At 35.5% G+C, this 24,980-nt stretch overlaps 1 protein-coding gene across 3 annotated transcripts in view; it reads right to left on the reverse strand.

Moving 5' to 3' along the window:
* The window catches only part of SNX29 (sorting nexin 29), a 98,392-nt gene that overhangs the window by 20,375 nt on the left and 53,037 nt on the right, over positions 1-24,980 (reverse strand). For all 3 annotated transcript variants that reach the window (XM_040079317.1, XM_040079316.2, XM_040079318.1), the window contains 2 exons: positions 20,586-20,726; positions 7,025-7,164 (listed from right to left, as the gene is read on the reverse strand). In XM_040079317.1, the coding sequence (XP_039935251.1) occupies positions 7,025-7,164; positions 20,586-20,726 (281 nt within the window). The remainder of the gene's footprint in view (positions 1-7,024; positions 7,165-20,585; positions 20,727-24,980) is intronic.

Consider the following 24,980-nt stretch of genomic DNA (forward strand, 5'->3'; position numbering starts at 1 on the left):
GTCAAAGTCCAGATAGATCTACTGTAAAATGGAAACCTACAATCCTATCATCTTAATATGTTTGGATAAACCCAGCTGCATAAAGCCAAATGCTTCTAGTAAGCCTAAAGTACCAGTGTTTATCCACAGTTCCTTACTGTATTCAACCCCTCTTGCTTTTACATCAAGCATCTCACGTCTCTTTCTTCCCGCATTTTCTTGCCCACTTTATCACTGTTTCTATTCCTGCTGATGTATTTTTATTTTCCTCTTTTCCCTCTCACATTCACAGACCCTCTCACTTACCAGAGCAGGGAAAGGAAAAATTTAAGACATTTAAAGAATGCCATGTAATACATATCTTCAATGTCAATATGTGCAAAACCACAAAACACAATGTAACAGGCAATTCTGGCAGAAGGGAAAGAGATGAAAGTTGGAATTTTCATATACTTTGACCAAACAATTTTTGCCCTACTTCTTCACATTTCACTTAGATCAAAACAAGCATGATGCTTTTTTTAAGTCTGATGTCAAGCATCATAGGTTATGAAAGACTAAAACCAAAACTGTCAGTTACAAAGTGAGGAATGCAGAACCCAAGAATAACAGTGAGACAACTCTATGTTTGTTAAAAACAATCCACTCAAATTCAAGTATTTTAACTCTACCATCAACAAAAATTCCACAAAATAAATCACTTTTTTGCACTGAAACTTCCTGCATTATCTGAACATGATAATCAAACTTTAGATATCTAAGATATTTTTACTTCAGCAATCATCAGTGCTTGGCAAAACAGTTCAACTGAAAGATAAATATTGTGTAATGTCTCTACATTAGATCAATCAATTAACACAGCAATAAATTAGCTTCATTAGCATGTTTCAGGCATTAGAAGGTGCTTTACTAATTAAAAGTCCCATATTTAAGCAAATGCCATTTCCAGGTTGTTCATGTAAATTTTATTCCAGTGTGCTTACTATACTCTATCAGAGAGCTTATTCCTGTTCCACAACATACTTGGCACAGATACACACCCTGATAGCTTTAAGAAGTGTCATGTCATCACCAACTCAGTTTTTGAGAAATCAACCCATTCAAAATTGTATTTAAAACTTCCTTACTTTGCTTCAATATTGTTTTACAGCATTTCAGGGATTGCTTGTTTGCTTTTCATCCTATTGTTTATCTGAAGATGCAAGAACAGCAGAACAGTCACACCTCTATCTTCATATGCAAATACATTCATGTCTGTGTATTCAAAAGTCTTATTTTAAATAATATTCATGTTTCTGTGAGAAGGTTTACGTTCATTCTTCACATTAAAATGGTGCCACATCTGCTGTACATGACCTATCCCTTGTGGGGATTAAGTTATTGAATGAAATATAATTGTTGCACTAATCTGAAGTTAACTTTGAGTCTGAGCAAATGTTTTATCCCTCTAAGGTATCTCAAAACTAACTTTGAAAGGGTCAATTGTCAATTTCTTTAAAATGAACCCAGAAATGCAACATTCACAGGTGCCTCACAGTAACCTTCCTAAAAGACTTATTTCATTTCTACTCAGCAGCAACATTTTAATATTTGCAACGGTATTGTAGAGAAGTTAATGTTCTTTTTACCTCTCATACCTCTAATAGAGACATTTAAACATTCTCAATGACACACTGACAGGTGCAACTGAAATAGAGATGAGAAAACTGCCAAATCCAAACCAAACCAAAATCCTTCAATTCTTTCAGAACAAACATCTACTCTTCCACAATATTTAAACCTTGTTGTCTGCAGGACCAAAAGCAGATACTTTGCTTTAAACACTGTTTAGTGCTAAATAGATCTGAGAGGAGTATTCCCAGGATGGCATTCTTTCTTGAGTTCCTGATTGGTGGGCACTGAAATTTGCCTATCAGTCTCTATCACATTTCTCATAACTTTACCTTCTAAGAGGGTGGAAGCACTTTACAAAATGAGAAAGAGATAGAAATGGTGATATCTATATATATCTATATAGAGATAGATAGATAGATAGATAGATAGATAGATAGATAGATAGATAGATAGATAGATAGATATTTTTTTACTACAATATAACTTGGTGACTCAAAGACAGCTGACACAAAACACCTAAGAACACAACTTCTGCTATCAAATATGCTGCCAGTAATGTCACCCAGGGGAAATGGAGACAACATACTTTTTGAAAATTACAATCCTCTAATCATCACGAAGAAGTGATGCATCCTTTGGTGCTCAAACATGTCCTGCAGACAACAGAACCTGTTGATGATTTACTGAGCAGACTCCTTGCTTTTGTTAAAGCATCTATTTGAGCAGCTCCCACAAGGGAATAAATGTCCAGCTTTGCAGCTCAGCAGAACATAAAATTGTTATTTAGAAACCAGCGTGGCATGTACCTACGGCCTGCAATATGAGATAAAAAAGTACTTAGCACAGCAATCTGTGAAAATACTCACCAATTTGTGTTTCTACCATTCTTGCACGTATCTGTATCCAAACATTTGCACTGCTAATGCAAACGAACCAGCAGAGTGGCACCATCCCTACTGAATGGCTTTGCACAGCTACCAAGCGCAGTCTGTGCTGTAGGAGCTTCCCGTGTTCAGACTTTGCTTTGCTCACAGGTAACAAACACTGTGTGAGCTGCTGTAATTTAGCCAACACTTCTTTGTGCAGGGTGGGTGTCAAACACAACTGGAGTTAAGGTTATATTCTAGATTTACGGACGATTTGAGGTCGGAAGGCTCTGTGGAGATCACTGAGCCAACCCCCACAAGGCTGCCCAGGGCTGTGTCCTGTCAAATCCAAACTTGGAGTGCCAGCAACCTCTGGGCAAACTGCCAGAGGCTTCCATCTCCCTCACAGTGGAAAAAAAGGGGGGTTATTATTTTCCCTGCATTTCACTTTGTGCCCATTATGGGGATGACAGAAAAAAAACCTCTTTTAAAAAATTAGGACAATTGATACAGAAACCACAGAGATAGAAAATTGGACCATCACAGCATTTTAGAATTCCTTTTCTCAACATTTTACAGCTTTTAGCTTCTTACATACCTGAAATTTTACAATCTATATGATAATTGATATTGAAAGACTCAATTATATGGTCCAAAGAATTGTGTTTCTTGTTGCCAAAGATCCCTCCTGGTTTTATATAGATTACGTGTATGTGATAATTTTTCATGTTGAGAAAAATGTGATTAAAACACAATCGTACTTACTGTAACCAGCTTTGTTTATCCATAATGAACCAATTGTAAGTGCAAAAACCCGTTCATTTTAGTAAGTATTAGCAGAAAGGCCTTCACCAGCTAGCAGATGTAGCAATCTAATTCAGCAGTGCCCCTTCTTGATGTAGGTTCTTCTCCACATGGACTGGAAAATTTATCTTGTGATGTCAATTTTATTACTGCAAAGAATTCTTTATTCAGCGTGCAAACAGATGAATTAGCAAAGCCAGAATCTATTTTTTACATTAAGACATGAAAGTGGACTATAAAGGAAACTCTGACCAATCCTGTGACTGAGCTAATGCAGCATCAAAACTGAAGATACAAACTGAGATTACAAGAGACTGATGAAGGAGAAAATACATCAATGACAGTTCACGGCACAAGCATTCAGAACAAGAGACGCTTCCTCCAGTCACCACCAGCATTTGGTGGCATAATGGGAAGAGCAGCAAACTCACATTATTGCACTGCAAACTGTTAGCTGAGTCTCAAAACAAAAGCAATCCCTTCCTCGGTAAGAGTGCCAGGCTATTTCCTACAGATCAATTGAAATGCTTTTCCCTGTCAGATCTGTGCCTGATTGTACGGAACCACTGCACTTGAAAGGGAGGAATTCCCAAAGAAACAAACTCACGATAAAAATTTTAGGCAATATTCATTCTGGCATTAAATTAACAGTGGATTCAGTCTTGGAGATATTAATCTTACGCTCTGTTCATCTTAATCACATTCTAGGACCACAATCAGGTCTTAGAAGTGATTAATTCAAACTGACCCTGTAATTTCTATCGGAGGCCTAATCAGACATAACCTTTATGGGATTTTTCCTTTGTGCACTGAAGCCTGGGCACGGAATTTTGCAGTGAGAAGGAACTCTTTCAGACCAGATACATTTTACTTTTTAATTTTATATTTCATTGCTTTCTAAGAGACAGATCTAATGCTCTGGAGATTGTTTATGTGTATAAAAACTGCAATTTTTTTCCCCAGACTGAGGTATCACTACTGCCTACAGCACAGTCCTAGGACTACCTCAATGTTTTGCAATTACTGCTTCATTAATAAATACTCAACTAACTGTCCATACATTTGTGCTACGGAGGAAAAGTTAAATATATCAGAATTTTTGTATGTATTTACAGTGTTTTATAGTAAAATATTATTAAATCTGACAGAATGGAAGAATTGCGGGTACAGTACAAAGGTTACTGATTAATGTAATAAACAATTCACAGTCTCCAAGATATTTAAGGTCTTCCGTTGATGAAGCTCAAAATCCATTACAGAAGGATAATACTGGAGAAGCTGGCAATCTGAAGTGGAACTGAAATGCATTTTCTTTCAGATGCTTTTTAAATCCCCAGCAGTGCCAGGTCATGACTCTCATATAATAACAGCCATAGAGAGTTCAATTGATAGCCTAGAAATGATGGCACTTTCAGACACTGATAGAAGGAGCACATTCTAGAAAAAGTTCTTTTTATTAATTTAATGCTGCTGCTGTGGCTGCAGAACAGTCTGATACCTCAGTAGCAAAATGCATTAAAAAGCTATTTTGTCTGCTGCTGTATATGAGGAATACAGTTATTTTGCTCAACAGCTGGATTTTCCCAGAATCCCACTAGTATTCCCAGAGAAAACTACCGACTCTAGCCAAGAGAGAATGCCGATACATTTGTTATATAACAAAAAATTCTCAGAAAATAATCCACAGATACATGAAGGAACAGAATCTCTGCCATAACGTCCAGATAGCACAGAACATTCCAGTCCATTGACTCATGCAATGTGTTAAGGATTATGAAATTGCCAAATTTAAAAAAAAACCTCTGAGAATAAACAGGTTTTTTTCCACCTGTGGCACACCCACACCAGGGTTAGCAGCAGTGCAGTGCGTCACAGAGGTGTTTAGGAATGGGTGATAAATGGTGTTGGCCAACTTCCTTCAGCAAATCTCTCTCCTCAGAGATAACTGCATTATTTTGTATCACAATGCTTCACTAACTAAATTGCACCCCTAGAATACTGGAACTTGAACATGTTGCCTTTTCTATAAAACTTTGCTCTTTCTGGGAAATTAATTGAATCTCTCCCTAGATTACATTTATTAGAAGAAATAGTTTTGGAGGGTTTTGTAACAGGGAAATGCTGTTCACTCAGACTTGTGCAGCAGTGGTAGAAGCCATTACATGGATTGTGATTTTAATCCTGTCCTGTGCAGGTCCCCATAGCTGGCACTTCTTTTAATAAACAGAAACATGAGATCTAAATTCTACTTACACACTTAGAAAAGAGATAAGACTAAGTATCAGAAAGCAATTGTTTACAGGACACTTTTTCTCCCTTCCTGTTTTAGACATAAGTGGCAAGTAGATTATAAATATACTATTCTTGAAATGTCATTTCTCAGAACCAAAAAATAGTGTAATAAACTACTTCTAAAAAAAAAAAGAAAATAACACAGGAAAAGGAGTATAATTGCATTTACAATTTACAATTACATTTTACAATTGCAAATGTATTTTTAAATGCCTTCCTTAAAAATCAAAACTAAGTACAACGTAAAGGATAACTTCTTTAAAATGGCTCAACAAAAAGCTACACATGGGCCCCTCTACTTGAACTTCAAACCATTTCCATCTTTACGGCCCTTAGGCAAATTCTAGACAGTAAGTTCTCAGGGAGCAAAAGGCAAGTCTCTTAAGAAGTTTTCCCCACAAACATCACTTCACCATTTATACCACCATCAGCAAGATGTCTCATCAAATTGATTTCAAATCCACAGAAAAACTGGAAACTCGTGAATGCCACAAAATGCATCTTGGCATCCTTCCACTCATCTCTTACATTTTCTAATAAATAGAGCTTTCTTGAAATGCAATTTCAACTTGAGAATCTGACACACTCTGCAAAAGCCCAGGCAATAATACAACTAAATATGTGAGCTGTGATGAAACTTATTCATTTGAAATTGGTCTTGAAGCTACAAATGAATCCACCCATGGATTCACAGGCATGGATGCACAATCCCTGCAGAGGTTCATGGACTCACACGAGGACTCAGTGTAAGAGAGTTCAATCTATACATAATTTGTACAGGTGTAGTACTGAAAAACCATCACACTGAAAAATTTCTAGTGAATGAACATTACTTTCAAAAACAGATTTTCATTGGCATTATTTCCTAAATAGTTTTAAATATCATTTACAAATACATAAAGAAATAAGTTTAAAGGGAAAAGGGACAGTTTTACCAGATTATAGCCCTTGCGTGATGGTATATCAAAGAGTCTGAGATGCTTAACAGACAACTGTTATTTCTGGACATATTCAACTTTAGCATTAATGAAATCAAAACATGCATCAGCAGACTGCAAAATTCAGCTAAAAAGAGTTCAAGAGCCTGACTTTTTTATTTGGTTAGTAAGGACCCTAATAGTGCTCTACCCTCATCCCCAAAAACAAAGATTAAAAAATAATACAAACCCCACACAAGCAAAAACAAAACTAAAGAAGGCCAAATAGAAAAAACTGAAAATACCTAATGTCTGAAGAGCATGTATGGATGCAGATTTTAAAGTCACTTAGATATTTCTGAAAGCTTTACACTGTGATTCTCATTCAAAATCACCATATAAATAAAAAATACTCCATATGTCATATATTCCTTTAAATATAACAACAAAAAAAGCACTGTTTTAAAGATTTTGGAGATGCTGCCATTATATTTTAAATTAATCTGTGATAAAAAAACTTAATATTTTATTGAGTATTTGACAGATACTTACAGAAAAAAGGGCATCAGCTGAATAAGTGTCTCTTTCTTGGGATTGGCTGTGAATTCTGGCACCGTTTGAATAATTTTGTTCATTACATTCCTCAGGTAATTTTGTAGCTGCTTGCGTCGCTCTTCTACAAACTTTGCATCCTAAAAATAGTGAGAAAAAAAATAAATGGCACAAAGAACATGTTTCTCAACTTCATAATGTAACTGAACAGTCCTGGTAAGTGTAAAAATCGATCTTTTGATAACCTCTGTTATTATGACTATATAAATATGTTGGCAACATGCAAAAACCCCTTGACTCTGTCCTTAGAGATAAAGGGAAATCATGAATCCTAATAAAAGCTGTTTCACAAAAACATCCACTGACAGGATGTCAGATCCTCTCCCTGGCAGAATCTGTCTTCTCTGGACCATAAACCACTGCAATCTCAGAGAGGCAGAGCAGAACAGCAGCACAGAGGCTGTGGCATAACAATTTATGCAATTTTTTTGAGATCCAGAATTATCAGTCTTTGCAGGAGGAATTGCTGACTTACTCTCACAATGTCTCCCCAGTTCATGCTTTTCAGATGTTGGGTACACAAACTCCAGAACGGATAAGTCCAGCATTTGTCCAGCATTTTTATGTTTTTAAATTGTTTTGTGATGATGTCTTCATATAATAGATTTTTTTTTAATATTATATCACAACTCTCATTAAAATGTTTTAGTGAAGTTCCTGTAGCATTTTAGATCCAGGATTTTATACTATGTTGGCCCAAATAAATGGAATAGTTCTATAAACTCCACATTCTGCCAATGGATTTAAAAGTTTATCACAACCAGCAAGATGCCATGCATCCCACAACTTACATGTATTTAAAGCTTTTCCCTGTGAGGGATCACAATTCCAGTGGACTATAATCTAAAGGTGACACATTTCCCAGGAACAGGGAGCTCTAACAGGTTTACAGTGACATCAGGCGCTGGATGCTTTATGCTCTGTCTCGGGAGTGCTGGCACTGCTCACCTGGTTAAAATGTCACAGTATGTTCTTTAGGCATGAAGCCAAATCTATTATTAGACAACTACAGCTCTCAAAAACGACCATTATCTGAAAGATGTGTGTATCCAACCTGTATCATTTATGTCTGTAAGAAAAGGCATTGAAATAAATTCTTGGGTTGTTTGGGTTTTTTTTTGGGGGGGGGGTGGGGGGAACAACCCGCCAACAACACCATAAATACATTTGACAACACTGAATAAATTCATTGTATGGAAAAGGTTCAGCCCATGCTGCCGTGCTTGGGATGCAAATCTGAAGGTCATTGCTTCCCTAGATAGAACAGAACAACACCATCAAAGCAGGGATGCTCCTCTGAGTTCAGGGGGAATTTGCTGAAGCATTCCTAGAACCTTCAATGACATTTTGTTCTGTTCTTCCCTCTCATTAGAAGGAACAGGAATATTTTTAGGAATAACAAATCAGACATAGTTGTAGCGACATAATAGAGTAAGATGTAAGAAATTGCTGAAGACACCCATACTTACAGACTTCAAAAACTTAAGCAGTGCTTACATTGCTTAATTAAATTAATGAAATTCCAAAATATATACAGATTCATTTTATTTTTGTTTTCTACATAATGTTTCAACATTCCAGTTCTACATTAATACATTTCATTCAATGTAGTAATGCAATGCAAAAATCAAATTATGTATTCATTAATCAAATTAATTCAATCAAGATCTAAGAGAAAATTTAAAACCCCCTACATATGATATATTTTGCTATTTCATTTTTATCAGTCACATGTGTTTTCAGCAACATACACACACTCTACACACCAAAATAAGGGCAGAAAGGACTTTTCTAATTAAGACTGTCAGAACATGCTTAGGGAATGCACTTTTTGCTGTTTACAGCTGATCAAATTAGTGCTTATAATATGGCTATTTTTCTGCTATTTGTCCAAGAAAAAGGCAGAACAGCCCAGAAATAAAAACCCGGCCTGAAAACAGTTAAAAATTCTTCTACTCTGACACGAATTTGATCTGTAAAACAAACACCAAGCAATGTACCATGAAATTCTGTACCATGTACCAAGGCTCGCTGTCCTCACCAGAAGCAATGTAAACAAAGGTCAAAATGATTCAGCTCCAGGTCTGCACTTTATCATTAAATGCGCGTTTTGCAGCAGCAGGTCGGCTACTCAGAGCAATGATTTTAGCACAGAGTTGTTACTGCCAAGCTGTTGCAGTAATAAAAGAGTTTTTGTCACAATATAGTAAACAGAACAATTGGTAACAGAAAAACACAACTGGTTCAAAGCCCGGCCAATTTTTTTTCAGTCTTAAATTATAAAAGGTACCTATAACCTTCTTTTCATTGGGCTCAATTATCCACAGCAGAAATCTAGGTAGCACTTTACATTCCAACTCATAAACAAACACCTACCTTTATTTACAAGCAAAAAATAAAGGGAAATTTTTTTGATTTGGGTTTGTGTCAGTGACACCCACCCTCTACTTTTAGTACAAGTCTTTGGTGATTGTACGAGTCGATAGAAGCCTACATTTGCATATGTACTCACACAGAAGAGAGCAAAGAACTTCCCCTAAGGTTCAATATAAACATTTATGCACACTTGACGTGTGTGTGTAATTTGAGGACAAAGTAATTTTGTTAAATTTACAAATATATACACTTTGCAAAAAACCTCTGCATTTTCATATTATTACAGGTTAGATTTCATAGTTTCATTTTTAGGGAAACAAATACACAGAAAGATCAAGTACTGGTACTTAAACAAAGACCCACTGTTAAGATTTCACTGGAGTTTTTTAGGCATATTTTCTAAAAAGTAAATCTGCTACTGTTTCTGCACTAACAGTGGAAATAATTTACTAGCCCACAGTTCAAGAGCACACAGTTTTGATCAAGAGACCACAAAATTTCAGTTAACAAACCTAACTCCTTTAGATTACAGAAGCATCAAAACACATCTGAGAAAATATTTTTAATCTGAAATTCATGTCTCTCAAATGTTGTATGAGATTCTTTTTGACTGATAATTTGCCACATTTCTTCTGCTCACAGCAAAATGCTAATATCAAATTACAAATCTTTAAAAGTTGTAGCAGGTAATGGAAAAGTTATAGCCTTTCAACATCTATTAGAAGATGATGTTAAGGTGTAAAACTAAGAAGCAGAGTCTTGATGCACCGTATTTTATGTCATGCTGTTTTGCAGTTTTTCATTACAAGCCAAGTTCATTCCCACTTGCAGTTTAAATTTTTTCACACAACTGCTGGTCTTTTATACACAGTTAGTATGGAACAGATGGTGAAACACTGATATTCTTCATTATTAATGGACAACTCACTTAAGAGGTTTCAAATGTTTTCCAGGAGCTTTTGGAAATGCTATGATTGCCATGGTTACCTGCCATGATTTAGGGACAGATAAAACTTCTAGATTCTGGGCTGGTTGCTGCTGCAATCAACCTCAAACCCACTTCTCCTGAGGTTCTATTACTTAGCATTTAACCAACCTCCTGCTGGCAGCACCAGGGGAAAAAATGACCCAAACAAAGCAAATAACAAAACAGCTGTGGGCTCAATCCAACTCAATTAAGATAAAAGGAAATATAAAATAAAAGGAAATATGGCTCTAGGACTTTAATCAGCCTCTGATAGCACATAATGCATCCCATCCTAAATTAAGCTGACAACAGTTGCTATTCAAAGTTGAACCTGCAAATGCAGAAATAAACTCAGGTTATTCTAATGTAGCCTAATATTTTCCACCATCTTGGCCAACCAGTCTCAGCAAAATTCTCATATCAGGTTTTTTTTGGTTTTTTTTTTTTTTATGAGGTACCAAATGCTAACCTCAAAATGAAGCTGTAAATCAGAAGCTGAGATGGGAGCTAATTAAATATTCCATTGCTGAGTCATTCTCACTCGTTTGTAATTAAAAGTTATATAGCAAATATTCACTTGACGGGCTAAGTGACGACTTTGCACAGGTGACAGTAAAACCTAACTTCAGTACATCTGTCCTTCAGTAACTATTGCATCATAAAACTTTCAGGAAGGCACAGTTTCCAGTCCTAAATATACCAGATGTTCCCATATTACACAAAAAAAAAAAAAAAAAAAAAAAAAAAAAAATCTCAAAATTATTGAAACTACAATTATTGAAACTAAATAAGCTTAAAATTTCCATCTTACTTGTATGGCCAATTTCTGTACGGCAGAACCAGGCCAGCGTTATACAATGTAACAAGGGTATACAATACATGAAATTGCCATTTTCCCCATCCCAGCATGAGATTTTTTTTGTACACTTACTGTTCAGTGGAACAAACAGGAATTTAAGAGGATGAGATACAAAGAAGAAATCAAGGAACTGTCAGTTTTGAAAAGAAATCTATTTTCCTTTAAACAGAGATTTACCGCATAATTGTAATTATTACTCTGTGGTTCTCTACTAAAATAGCCGATGCATTTCCATCTCCAGCTCTGGGTTCATTTCAATGACACCAGGAAAGTGCTTTTAGAAAAAGTAATTTGAAAAAGGCATCGCTGCAAAGCCATCCAGTAGCAGACGTGCTGAGGGTGAGCTACAGTCCTGCAATGCCCTCAGTCAAGCACCAATTGCATCAAAGCAACATTTTAATCAGTAAATATGCCAACAGAAAAAAAGAAAGCTTGAGAATAAATCTAAAACCGATCTCTTTTTAGTGCTGTGCTTAATGGCACTGTTAGAAAAAGAACTCGGTAATGTTATGTTAATAAAACCCAGTGTCATCTAAATATTTTGTTATTTTTAGACATATGCCCACCATGTGTTATTTTGTCAACTGGTCAAGGAATCAACTGTTAATTAAAAAGCATCAATAAAAACTGCAGCAAGACCTCTAGGGCTTATCTCTTGCTCAGCTGTTGAGTAGGGAAAGACAATTTCTGTTTTCTCCTCAGATAAAGTATTAGCAGTCTACCCTATAATTTTATTCAGGAGATTCTGCAAACTACAACACAACAGTTTATGAAATTGAGATCCATTTTTTCACTAGCCTGTATTACAGTAATAACTATCAACAATATTAGTTAAAATGTGTCTCAGTTCAGTGCTTCTCTCCAACACTGCAGTTTTCTTTCTTAATTTCATTCTTTAATCTGGTTGAAAATGCCCTGAAGACCAATACAAACTCTAAATTTAAAATAACAACAAAAAATCCCTCAAAACCCTTTAGAAACACGTTGCATACAGTGCTTACAGTGTATAAGCTTATATATACAATGAGCTTACAGTGATGTTTTCCCTTAAAAAAATCAACAATGAAATAAAAACTTTACTCTCATGTAAAAGTCTATATTCTTCTTTAACAAAAATTTTATTCAGATAGATTCTGATGAGATGATTCTAAAATATGAATTGAATTAATGATGAATATTTATATTAAGTGCCCATAATTTATTGTGCATTCATGCAAATATATTTTTCATTATACAATGAAGAAAACAAAATTTTTCATGCAGGAAATGCCTTCAGCATTTCACATGATCTGAAGTATTCAATATTTAGTTTTCTTTTTAAAAAAATTAACACTGAATATCTTTAGTACTAGCAATTGCCCAAAAAGCTGTAGAGCAATTAAGATTAAAATTTGCCAATATTTATAAAACAATACATATTGGGAAGGAGAAGAGAGGTGAAATCAAGTACAGTGATATGTAAGGAAAGGGAAAAATGTGGGTAAAATTTCAAATTCAAAAAAGAAAGGTTTACTTTTATTTTGGTAACTAGGTGTCCCTGTTAAGATTTCTCTGAAAGGAAGTTTATTAATCCAAGTAACTTGGAAATTTAGCATCACCATCACAATAAGAAACAAATATAGAAAACTTATTTTTATATTTTCATTTTATACCAGGAGGCTACTAGAATATCTAAATGACGCATGAGTTGTTATAAAACTGCCATATTTTTATCTAGCAGTTGTCCAAGCAGCATGTAAATGACTTTCCTTTTTTTCCCCATAATGTCATGATGCAAAGCAACACCATCTGAACTGTTTCTATGGGCTCTATATTCAATAATTTGTTAGAATAAATTGCTTCTCTTGATTATTGCATTACAAGACAGCAAGAATAAAAACATCTCTTGACAGGCAAAGTTTTGTTTTGTAGACCCTAAATAGTCTGTATTCCTTCTTCCTAAACTTCAACAGCAATTAGCAGGAAATTTTTGTAACTTGAAAAGAAAATGACTCAATTCACTATTTCATTGAAATAGTGCCCTTGAGCACCAAATGAACAGATTAATTCAGTGAGACACTCTGATGGAGATGGAGAAGCACGAGCTGGAGAACTGTTTACCTCTTAAATGAAACCCCTGAAAAGGAAATATGCTGCTCTGCACTCTGCTCGATTTAACCTTCGTGCCAAGTTTCAGGTAACCCAGACATTTCACACCACACAATGGGAAGCATTCACTATAAAGTATTTGTCATATAAAAGCCAACCATTTCCTGCTGACTTATTTCTCTTCTCTTGGATACTGATATGACAAAAAAATGGAAATGAAGAAGAACTGAATGCTCTTTTCTAAGTGCTGTATACATAAAATATCAACTGCAGTCTTATGCAATAGAAAACCCAGAGGATCTGGATTCAAAATCTGAAATACTCTGTATTCCCCCTTAATGTGTAGGTGACAGTGCCAGGAAACAGGTGTGCTGTGACTAGAAATCTTAATGACTATGCCAGGAGTCACATTATTTTTAATTTCTATTTGTATGGTACGACAATTAACTTACATATTTGAAGACCAGATTGTATTCATTTAGTCCCAATTGCTATTTTAAAGCTTTGAGAATTGAACTTTTCAACTACAAAGTAATGCAGTGAACTTACAAGACAAAGTTTCTTTTGTGGCTTTAGAATGGCACAAAAACTCTGTTATATTATAGAATTATCACATACAGCTATATATGAGATTAATTTGAGTTCCTTTCCTGGTTTGAACACAATATAAAATGGGCCCATTACTTTTCCTTTTACCCACACTACAGAACAAGCATATCTGTCAAATATATATTAGCTACAGTTTTTCCTGTAACCCATGAGAACAACCCAATACACTAGTTAGGTCCACTAAGAGGGTTGAAAATTAAAATCTACTTACTTTGAAAATCAAATAATACAGAATTTAAGCTTCTATATTACATCATACCTATGTAGCATTAATGAAAGCAATCTTTAACTTCAAATTTTTAATATATAACTTGATTTATATTTTCAAAGCTTTTCTCCTTTAATAAATTTATCCCAATTCTGAAACATCAGAGTCATAATTTTCTACCAATTCTACTTGAAGACATTGGATATCAAAGCTTAAGACCAAGAAACATTATTTATCCCCCTGTCTCAAGTGCATTTACCATAAGTTTTGTTTTCTTCTCAGCTCCCCATGACAGTCTGACTTTGACAAACTAATCTGATGAAAGGTAGGTTCTAAGAGCTCCTAAATGCCCTAGAGGACAAAAGCACATATATCTGTGCTTCTGATTCCAATGCAAGCCAAGCACATACTTCAACTTTAGGACACGTCTTGAATTGCTTTGCTGAATTTGAAGAGGAAAACACCCAAATCTAAAACAAAATTACTTCTTCCCCTAAGACTCTTCCTGCATCATCCTCTCAAACATTTCATGTCTTCTGTTATTGTCTGCGTACTAGTTAAACAGGAATTGTTATACTTCCCATTTTCAAATGCATATTTTACGTGGGAGGAGTGTATGTGTTCCTTAAAAAACCTTGTTCCTATCATGCTGCTTCTCCTTGCATCCCTTTCCAAAGGGACTTCAGTTCCTCCATCATCTGGTCTAAAAGCAGCTTTAAAGGGTACTGTCTGTGAATAGATAGGTCCTGCTGACCAAAAATGGCAATCAACTTTTACAGGAGAGAAATGCATAACAGGGGTTACACAGCAATGACACCATGTAAGACCCCTAGCAGCAAAAATATAAACACTCAAACTCTAATTTGAATGGCTTCAAATTCCTTCATATATATGTATGTATATACATACACACAGAGCCAGGCAACTCTTTACTTGACAAACTTCTTTAAAAACCAATAAACATTCTAAGCACAAGAGCAAGCTCTATTGTTTTCTTTTACTAGCAATAAAATCTCTATCTTCTCTGCTTTTTAATACTAAAACAGTTACCCTGCAGCCTATAAACTCTTCACTACCTTCAGCAACAGGCAGACAGACCAAACACCAATAAAAGGCAGCTTTGCTGCTGGGAACAAAGAAAAGGAATCCCTCTGCAGTGTGCGAGCAAAGGCAGGATTTCCACTGACATAAATGGGAGAGAGGTAGAGCTCCTGGGGAGCAGAACCTGCAGAATCACAAGACACATTCCAGAAGTTAACTTCATATACCTCCCAAATGCTGTCTGATGTTGACATATGCGTACTTATGTATATACAAATAGAAACTTTTTATACACGTGCACATAATATACTTGAACTTTTTAAAATAGGGACATATACAAATTAATCTACAATTTAGGTTTTCAACGCTGACAGGTGAAAAGTACATATTCACTTTATTGAACTAAGATTTGAGCATGAAACAAGCGACGGGTGGAGATACAGCTCACAGGCTTCAATTGTATGGGCTAAAAATGATGAATTACATTGCTCTCAACATTTTCTCTGAAACAGACACTTATTTTAGAGTTCTGTATTGTTCCTCCAATGCAACTGAGAAGTCACAGCAAAGTCACTCTTCTGATCTCAGCAAAGTGCTGTGTATTCTTTCCAAATGGGGTATCCAGTGCTTTAAAGGAAAGCAGAGGATATCATGCAGTCAAGTCAGCACTCAGTGCAAAGCTGCCTGATTCAATTTCTCCTCACTGAGACAATCACTGAATTCAGGTCTTCAGTGGAACTAAAGAACCATTTCTATTTTGATATGCCCTCTGCTGGGACAACACTCTTGCAAGAGGATTCTTAATTAGATCTTCTCTCAATTACTATAATCTGCCCAATGTAGAAGCAGCAACTGGGATTTTAAGGATGCTGCAATATTTAAAAAATTAGAGTAGTCAGTCCACTAAATATTCCTGTATTAATATTTAATCGTTATTTTGATAGACACCAACACAGCACCAGCAAAGGTTCAGAAGGCAAATGTAAGCTAAACGTTATCTTAACTGAAAAAAAGTTAAATTATATTGTATACACTTTCCAATCAAGTGCTGTAATTGTATAAAGGTGCCCCCCATGAGTGGGCACACTGCAGACCTGGAGTGCTGCCCATGGAACCCAGCCTGTCCTGGGCATTCCTGACAGGAAGGCAGCAGCCACAAAGACAAACAGTGAGAGTGGACGGATGAGTTCAAAAGATCCAAAGTACCTAAAGGCTTGCTAAAAGGAAAAAAAATCTATCTCATGCAAGAAAAATCAGTTTGAAATTACAAATCTTGGTACATACAGCTACATAGAAAATACTGAGCAAATCACAGACCAGGCTGATATATGGGGAACATTTTAAAATTACAAAACCCGAACAAGTCAAATGTTAACAATACAGCTGAAATTTGTAAGTTTTAAAGAACTTAATCTGCAGGGTAAAAAAGAATTAAAATATATGGTGAGTATATGACATTTCTCTTATAACCACAACACAAGTAAACAAATATATTTCTTGTTTTACTCAAACAAAACATTGATAAATTGAAGAAAGAGCTCTTATTCTTGCCAGGATTACTCATCAAGATTTTGACAATTATTTGCTACCAGCACTGGAAGATCTTTAGTAGAAGATACTCAGCATGGGGACTAGCTTATATGAAAATTAATACATGGACTCTTGCAAGCATTAATATTTTCCTACAGTAAATATCTAACTTGATTCAAAGAAACATTTATAAAACAAATTATTCTCCCCTATGCTTCATTTTAGTTCTAACTTATAAAATTCAAATGTTAAACTAATATGCTGAAAATGAGGTTACCAAGCTCAAAGGCAAATACACACTCTTCTTTGTAATTGTAAAAAGGTTACTTGTCCAAAGCAGTATTCTTCCCTCTTTTCCGTTATTTTTCAACTAATTGGTTTTCTGTATATTAAATTTCGGTTTCCTCAAGCATTCAAGCTAGTTTTTAATCTTACATACATAGTTTGTTATAATATCATTAACATGAACTTTTAAGATAAATCGTCCTAACTGAAGGCAAACAAATGAAAGGAAAAAATACATTACAAACATAATGAAGAACATTTATATTATTATTAATAATAATAGGTTATAATTGTTAAGTCCTTTCAAATTCCACTGCTACTTGATGAATATATATAATAATATTTGATTTTCCCACTTTTTAAAATCCCCATTCAGCTGAAATTCTGCTTTCTTTTTGCATTTTCCCAATGTCAAACTCTGCAAATTTGCATTTGAACCTGACCTCCCTGACTTCTACTGCAGTAAAAAGGGAAAATACGCATGAAAATTAAAGCTTCTCTGTATTTTATTCTACATTACTTTCTTCTAGTTAAGTTCTTTCCTCTGAGCTCTAATATTTTGCACAGCAAAGCACTGGACATTATTTTGTCTGTGCAGGAGTGATTCCAGGTCATTCTGCAGAATATGTGTCCTCTTGTTGTCCTGGAGGTTCCCTGAATCTGGGACACCTAACTGAACACGAAATTCAATGCTGGTTTCAATTACAGCAAGACCTCTGGATGCCTCTGACATTTACAATAAGAACATCACCTTCATCAGCCCCACAGGACAGAGTGCACTGAAGGGATGCAGTGAATAAACTCATCCAGTACTGACCTGAAGGATATAAAAGCATCAATCCCGTTTTCCAAATCTGAAAAATGATAAGTTTTAGCCATTTACACATGGAGGACTAGGTTTTATCAGTATGTTATTAGGGCATCTAATAACACAGAGGAGTTGCAAAGGATATGGATATGAAAACCATAGACTAATAAGTAAGGGATACTTTTGTTAGCAGAATTCAGCTACTGAAACTGGTTTTTAGGCACTGATTTAAGATTGTATTGATTAATCTAGAAGTGAGAAGACAGCTCCAATTCTGTCAAAATCAGCAGAAGTAATATCAGAGGGAAAAAATATCTATTGAGATCTATCTGTTCCATTTCTAAATCAAAGCACATTTGCCTTTAAATAGATAGGTCAATCTATCTATCTGTTTAAAGGTAAACATGCTTTGGTAGCCACTAAATTTATTGAAAAAAGTAGTATTGGCAATACCTCTTCTAACGTTAATTACCAAACACTTCCATGTGTAACCAGAACTTCTATCCTGCACAAATCCTCATCCAAAATTGAAAGTTCTGCAGAATTCCAAGACAGACATCCCCACGTGAATTAATTAATTTTATACTAAATTTTTAAACCTTCCTTTTAAGCCTTCAACTGGCCAGGGAAAGCAGGGCCATCTCAGGCCCTTTAACCCACGTCAGTCAGTCAATAACACAGCACAAATATTTTCCAAGGATTACTGCAGAAAATGGTAAAAATTCCAAAGGGTAATACACACACAGAGAATAGCCCCAGTCGGACAGGAACCTGCCCGCACAATGTGCTGTGCAAATAAACTCCTGTGTGACAAGCTGAGCCTTGCACAGCTGAGGTGAAAGTGTCACTCTGTGACTGGCCAGGTCACAACCACACCACTGCCCCACGTATCACCACAGGCATCTTTCAGGAGTGCAAGGGATGGCACTTCTTACAGTACAGAAAAAACCTCTTTTTCTGAGATCTGAAAAGTGGCTGCGGGTTTATGTAAGATTAAGGTAGAATTTTGGCTCAAAGCTAAAGCACCGAAAGAATAAGCAATGCAAATTTTTTAATGAGTTGCTCAACTGATAATTTTGTATGCATCAATTGTGCAACTGAAGTTGTAACTCAATTAGTAGTTAAAGTAATTAAGGATGAAAGAGTATCAAAAAAAGCTTAAAAGGCATCTTTTGTAATTTACTGAAGTGGCTGATACTCCATCACTTCAACAAAGGAGAATTAGTTATGTAATAAAGAAGAAAATTCCTGGTTTCCATTACAAAACCGTCCACTAAAAATTAAATGAAAAATGCATGATCTTCTAATAGATGAGAAAAAAAGCAGAAAAGCTCTTGTAAGTACTTCCATTTCCTCGGCCAGCAGGCAATGAACTACATTAACCTGGCCTTATGCCAAGCAAACAGACCTAGGGATTGTATTGATAAATTTCCTACGGATTTGTATCACCGCCACCCCTCCCTGATTATGTGCACCACCGCCATTCACACGTGCCAAACTTACCTACTCAATTTTACAAAATACCTGGGAAATCACTGGAAGCCAAAGTTACTATCTTTAGACATTCATAACCCATATTCACTGACATCTGGATGCCAATAAGGAATTTCTAACTTTTTTCTAATTCGTTTCGAAAATTTATATTGCTTCATACAAATTAGCGATGAACTTTTTTCTAACGCAGACAAAGGACGATTGTGGCATTTTAATAATATATGTATTACTGTGGTCTGAAACCAAACACAGTGTCATGGAGATGTGAGTTTTGCAGTCATTATGTCAGCTGTCTTTTGATGACTACATGGATCACTATAGTTGGAGCTTCTTAAATATTTAATACAAGAACTCAGTAATACAAAGGCAAAAAAATAGTAAAAAGGGAGAATCCTATGTAAAAGCTAAGAAATTTGATTAACCTTCAGAACTCTACTTTAAGAACACAGCAGTTTAGTAAACATGTTTTTTGTCATAAGCGGAATTTAAACCTCCAATATGTTGGAGATTTGACTTGTGATAGCTAAATAAAATTTTCAGATAATTCCTACACTGCAAAGGAAAATTACTTCAATTACTTCTTAATCCTTGCTGGACTTGCGGTGTACATTGCAATGTGTATTTACACTCTTGATCAGTTTAAACTTTTGATGACTAAGATTTTAATTACATGGTACTACATATTTACTACATACTACCATATTTACTGTTTCATTTCAAAATCCCTATAGGTAGGAAAACACAAATTCTCATTTTAAAATGGTAGGGTTAAGACACAAAGACACAGATTATAGGAATTAAGTACCTAAATGTCTTTAAAAAACTGGTTTAAAGAACTTTAAAGTATTGGGAAGAGTGCAGAAAATTTAAGGAATTTAGATTGAAGATTTTTGAAACTTACAGAAATATTTAATGAACTACTCACCAGTATTAATTGCTGGCCTTTTTTTTGAGAGAAAAGAAGAGATTTCATTCTACATATGGGGCTGTCCAGTACAGGTTTTGGGGGTTTGTGCATTTGTGCACGTCATCAATATTTCATTCAATAAAACTTCTCAGTAAATGGAAAAACCAATGCATTACCAACATCAGGGAATCTCCAGCTGGTAGGGGGCAAGTCTATAAAATAGCAGGTACTACCAGGTGTGAAAATATTTTTGTCACCTCACTTTTTGTGTATGGATAAGAGAGGTTTTCCCCCCAACTTTTACTGATACTGTGAGTTCTTCCAAGTACCTTGTTTCCAATGGCCTTTTTTGGTGGGAAGTTAAAAGTCCTCACTTGCTGGTACTTATTCTGCAATTTATGGTGCAAGCTTCTGAACTCCGCGTACCTCCGATAGACATTCCACTCATCGTCCTTTATCCTTATATAAACCTGCAAAATACAGACAGGGGAGGGAATAATGTAAAGACAAACAGGGCTGATGTGTGTCCTTCTCTCCCTAAAGCCCCCTGGCTCAGCATCTTCACCAGCATCAGCACCACAAGCACCAGGATCCACAGCCACAGGTCCGTGGCTGTCTGCATTTGCTGTTGCTATTGTACAGGTCATTAACATCATTCTCTCCCTTCTCCCTTTTCCTCCTCTTTCTCCCTCTCTTATTTTAATCAAGACAAACACAGCTTGCTCATTTTAACATGACTCTGGGGCAACCATGGCAGCACTTCTGGTTACCATGGTTTCCAGCATATTCTACTACCCAGTGACCGAAGGAAAAAATAATTTAATACCACTATGAAATTGATTTCTATGTCCTCAACACAGTTTTTCAACTTTGGAAATTAGCTTTGTAGCATCAGAATTGCAAAACCTAATTTTATCCAAAGTATGAAGCTTAATTTACTTCCTAACAAAATTACATTGAAAACTAAACTAGAAATTTTATTGTTTGGGAAATAAACACACTTCATTCTTTCTGCTTGTATAGAACATTAAGTATAATTTAACACAGCTGTAGTTTTTGTGATTCTGTTTTTGTTTGCTGCTCATTATTTCATGAGCCTATTACCAATTACATGCTAAATATTCGCTTTCTCTAGGAAAATGTCATGCAGAAGTGAAATATACTTACAGAAAACAGATGTCACTCTTTACTAGGGAACGACACAGTTTAAAAGAATGCTGAAACAGCACAAGTCAGAAACTATGAACCAAGCATCAGAACTTAAGATCCAGAGTGACCTTTGCTCCTTCAATGGAATCTGTAATTTATTCATTCTTTTGTGTGTGTGTGTGTGTGTTAATAACCTCAATATTTTACATCAGGAATTAAGCTGGAACAGTACTGATGACACTGCCTTGCCTTGCAGCTCCAAAAGGCCCCAGTAATTTAGTAGTAAGCTGTAAGGTAAATATCAGGAGAACACTTACTTAAAAAAGCAACACCAGCCACTGTCACACGAAGAGTGGGCAGTGGCAACTGTAGTTTTGTGGAAACTAGATAAAATAAAATTTGGATTTTGATGTGACCAATTTCAACACTGAATTGCAGCTTTTCCTGGTGACTGAAGCATGGTCCTTCTCCCTGAGATACTGCAAGTCCTTAGGAGAAAAAATTCAATTTTTCTAAGGACTGGTGGTATTTCAGAGATGAAGTGAATGTCTTCTCCCGCAAAAGCTGCCCGTGCTTTGTTCTTTGTGAAGTTCTCTTTCAGACCAAGTTTCTCAAATTTATAGGAAGTTTCTTTGCAACAAAATAAAATGTATTATGCAGATATCGCGCAAATTTTGTCAAATTAGAATACTTCAGAATAGAAAACACTAATACATTTTCTACAGGAAGACTATAATTCCAAAATTAGCACATCTAAATTTAAAAGATTCAGAGTATTGTGAATTACAAATGCATATGTAAACAAAAATTCAACTAGTTCTGGTAACAAGGATTCAGATACTGTTAATGATGGAACCACAGCAGTTAAGTCTGCAAGAAGTATTCAGATTTCTTTTTCGCTTTGAAAACAAAGCCAGGATAATTAAACACCTACAGAACCATCTGTTTTAACAATTGAGTACATCTTTGAAGACAAATGAAGGAATATATGAAATGCAACTATTTTGCATAATTCTAATCAAATTTATTTAATGTAGTAAAAACTCTATTAAAATCTTTCTTCACCCAGCTCTAAGCCCTCTCCCTGCTTATTCTTACTTCAACCAGTATATTGTTTGGAATTCTGTATACATTCCCAAGATTCATGTTTCAATTTCCCTGTGGGGGGCAGGAATGACAAAAAAAAAGTTTAAATTATTTTTCACTGAGTTATTTAATATGGAAATCCTAATTTAACTAAGCACTTATCTTTGCACATGTGATTTGGTGAATCATGCAGCTCAACATTACCTGTTAAGCTGTAACCCATAGTTAACTAAGGAATCCTGCACACTGTAATCGAAATTTTTCAGGACTGCAAAGACACAGATTGATTTCTGATAAAGCTATTGGAAATTTTCTTACTGTTCTTCTATGTACCTAGATATTGATTTCATTTAGACAGCAAGAAATGAAAATGCAACATTTGGAGCCCTGTGCCATATTGAATTTATTGACAATCAACTAATAGACTATGAAAGGTATATTAAAGATCATGATGCAGCACACATTTAAACTTTTATTATCTCAGAGGCGAATACTATTCCCAAGCCAAGGGATTGCTACACACTTAATGCAAATCCAGTTGGGAAATAAAACTAAGTAAATACTAAATATAAAATTATTTGGATATACTTATCGTTGTATATAGTTATCTTAGGGCCATGTTATAAAAAGCTGAAATGACTACTCTCAGGCTTGTTCTCAGATCAATTTAAAAGATTAATTCTAAATAATTTCATTTCCTTTCTGATGCCCCTGTTTCCATTATATCATCCAACTCCTAACCTACTTATATAATTTTCAGGGAAATGAAAATGTACAGACAAAATCAAAATCACCGCTAGAATATTTATTTTTAGACAAAAGATTTCACTTTAATATTGTCATGAATGTAAAAAAAAAAAAAAAAATTAAATAGTTTCTGTAATATAGGAGCACTTTCCGTGTAAAGATTGATTGGTAACCCTTCTGTAGCTCCAAGGTACAGCAGCACTAAGAAAAACTTCAGCTAATAAGTATGTTTAAGGAATTAGTCTGTTATTTTCTCATCACAAACATATCTGAAGTCAGAGATTTGGAGAGCAATAGCAATAACAGTAGTAATTTAATAGTGTTTATCAGTCTACTACCTGCTAACTTGGTATTACCAAAATGCCAAAAATCTTCACAGAATCAATGTGAAAGCACGAGTTTAATGACTGCATACTGAAGTGAAAAATCCTGCTCCCATGGTACTGGGATTTGAGCCTAAAGTTTCTTAATAGGTTAAGAATATTTAAGCAGTTCTGAGTCCAAAATGCTGTTAGCAAGTCCTGCTAACAGACTGGTACCAACTGACACAGTGCATCACCACTCACATAGAAAAGCCTGAGGAAAATAAAGGACAAATGCCAAAACTCCAACTTGCTCCAGCTCCAGTGTACACAGACCAAATGCCTGTAATCAACACTGGTCCTTCTGATCTGCAGAAGTCCCATGCAGGTGCTTTTTTTTTCTGATGCAAAATATAGATTTTAGGCATACTGAGGATTGACTTTTGTGTCTCCCTCCAGTACAGGTGGCAGCAAGAGATGCTGAGTGAGGTATTATAGAACCTCCTCCTGTTGCAATGACATCCATGGCTGTAGAATTCCAGAAAAGGCATCAGGAAGGATACTGCCTAAACAAAGCTACTCCTGAATCTTGCCTTTCCTGGAAGGATGGACTGAATATATAATGAAAAAAGAATCCTAAGACAGAGCACTCTATCAATGGGAGCTCCACAAATAAAAAAATGCTGAAGACAAAGTCCTTGTGAGTCCATGGCCCATTCCAGAGGGAAGGGAATAATGTTAAGGGAAGGTGAGCAGTGAAAACTCTAGTAAACCACATATAAAAATGGCACAAAATCCAAGAGAACTCGGGGTATTTCAGCAGCAGAATACTTCAAAGGGCAGAGAGAATACTGAGATGTCTGTAAAGAATCAGTCCTTGGCTGGACAAGGTCATAGTTCTGAGCATGGAAAAAAGTGATGGACAGCAAGCATAAGGAATGCAAAAGAGACTGATCTGCTCTAAGGAAGCTCCTGTGACATTTACCAGCTAAGTAAGCATTTCAAGGAGGTAAAGAAAGGACGAGAGAAAAACTATTACTTCTGTATTACTGTAATTCACTATACTGCTGTATTTCTAACTTCCTTTCCCTCACTAATAAAAAAGGGCTTTCTGGAGGTCCTCTTGTTTGTTACATATTTTCAAATCAATGCCCAAGTATGTGACAACAAAAAAGGAAAATTAGCAACTGCTTTGGTAGGGACAACCCAATCAGCATGAACACAAAACCAGAACATGCTGATTGGCACCATCATTTTTTGATGCTAACTCAGCTAAGCTTGACTGGTGAATATTTCCCTTACGTTTGTTTTTAAACAGCACTACAAATCTTGGAGCACATTGGTCCACAGTTTCACATTTTGGATAATAAAGTTTTTTTAATTCTTAAAACTCTGGTTCAACTTCAATGTACATCTCAATTATTCAGGAACATGAAGTTA

Source organism: Hirundo rustica, chromosome 15 (assembly GCF_015227805.2).
Source record: "Hirundo rustica isolate bHirRus1 chromosome 15, bHirRus1.pri.v3, whole genome shotgun sequence".
NCBI lineage: Eukaryota > Metazoa > Chordata > Aves > Passeriformes > Hirundinidae > Hirundo > Hirundo rustica.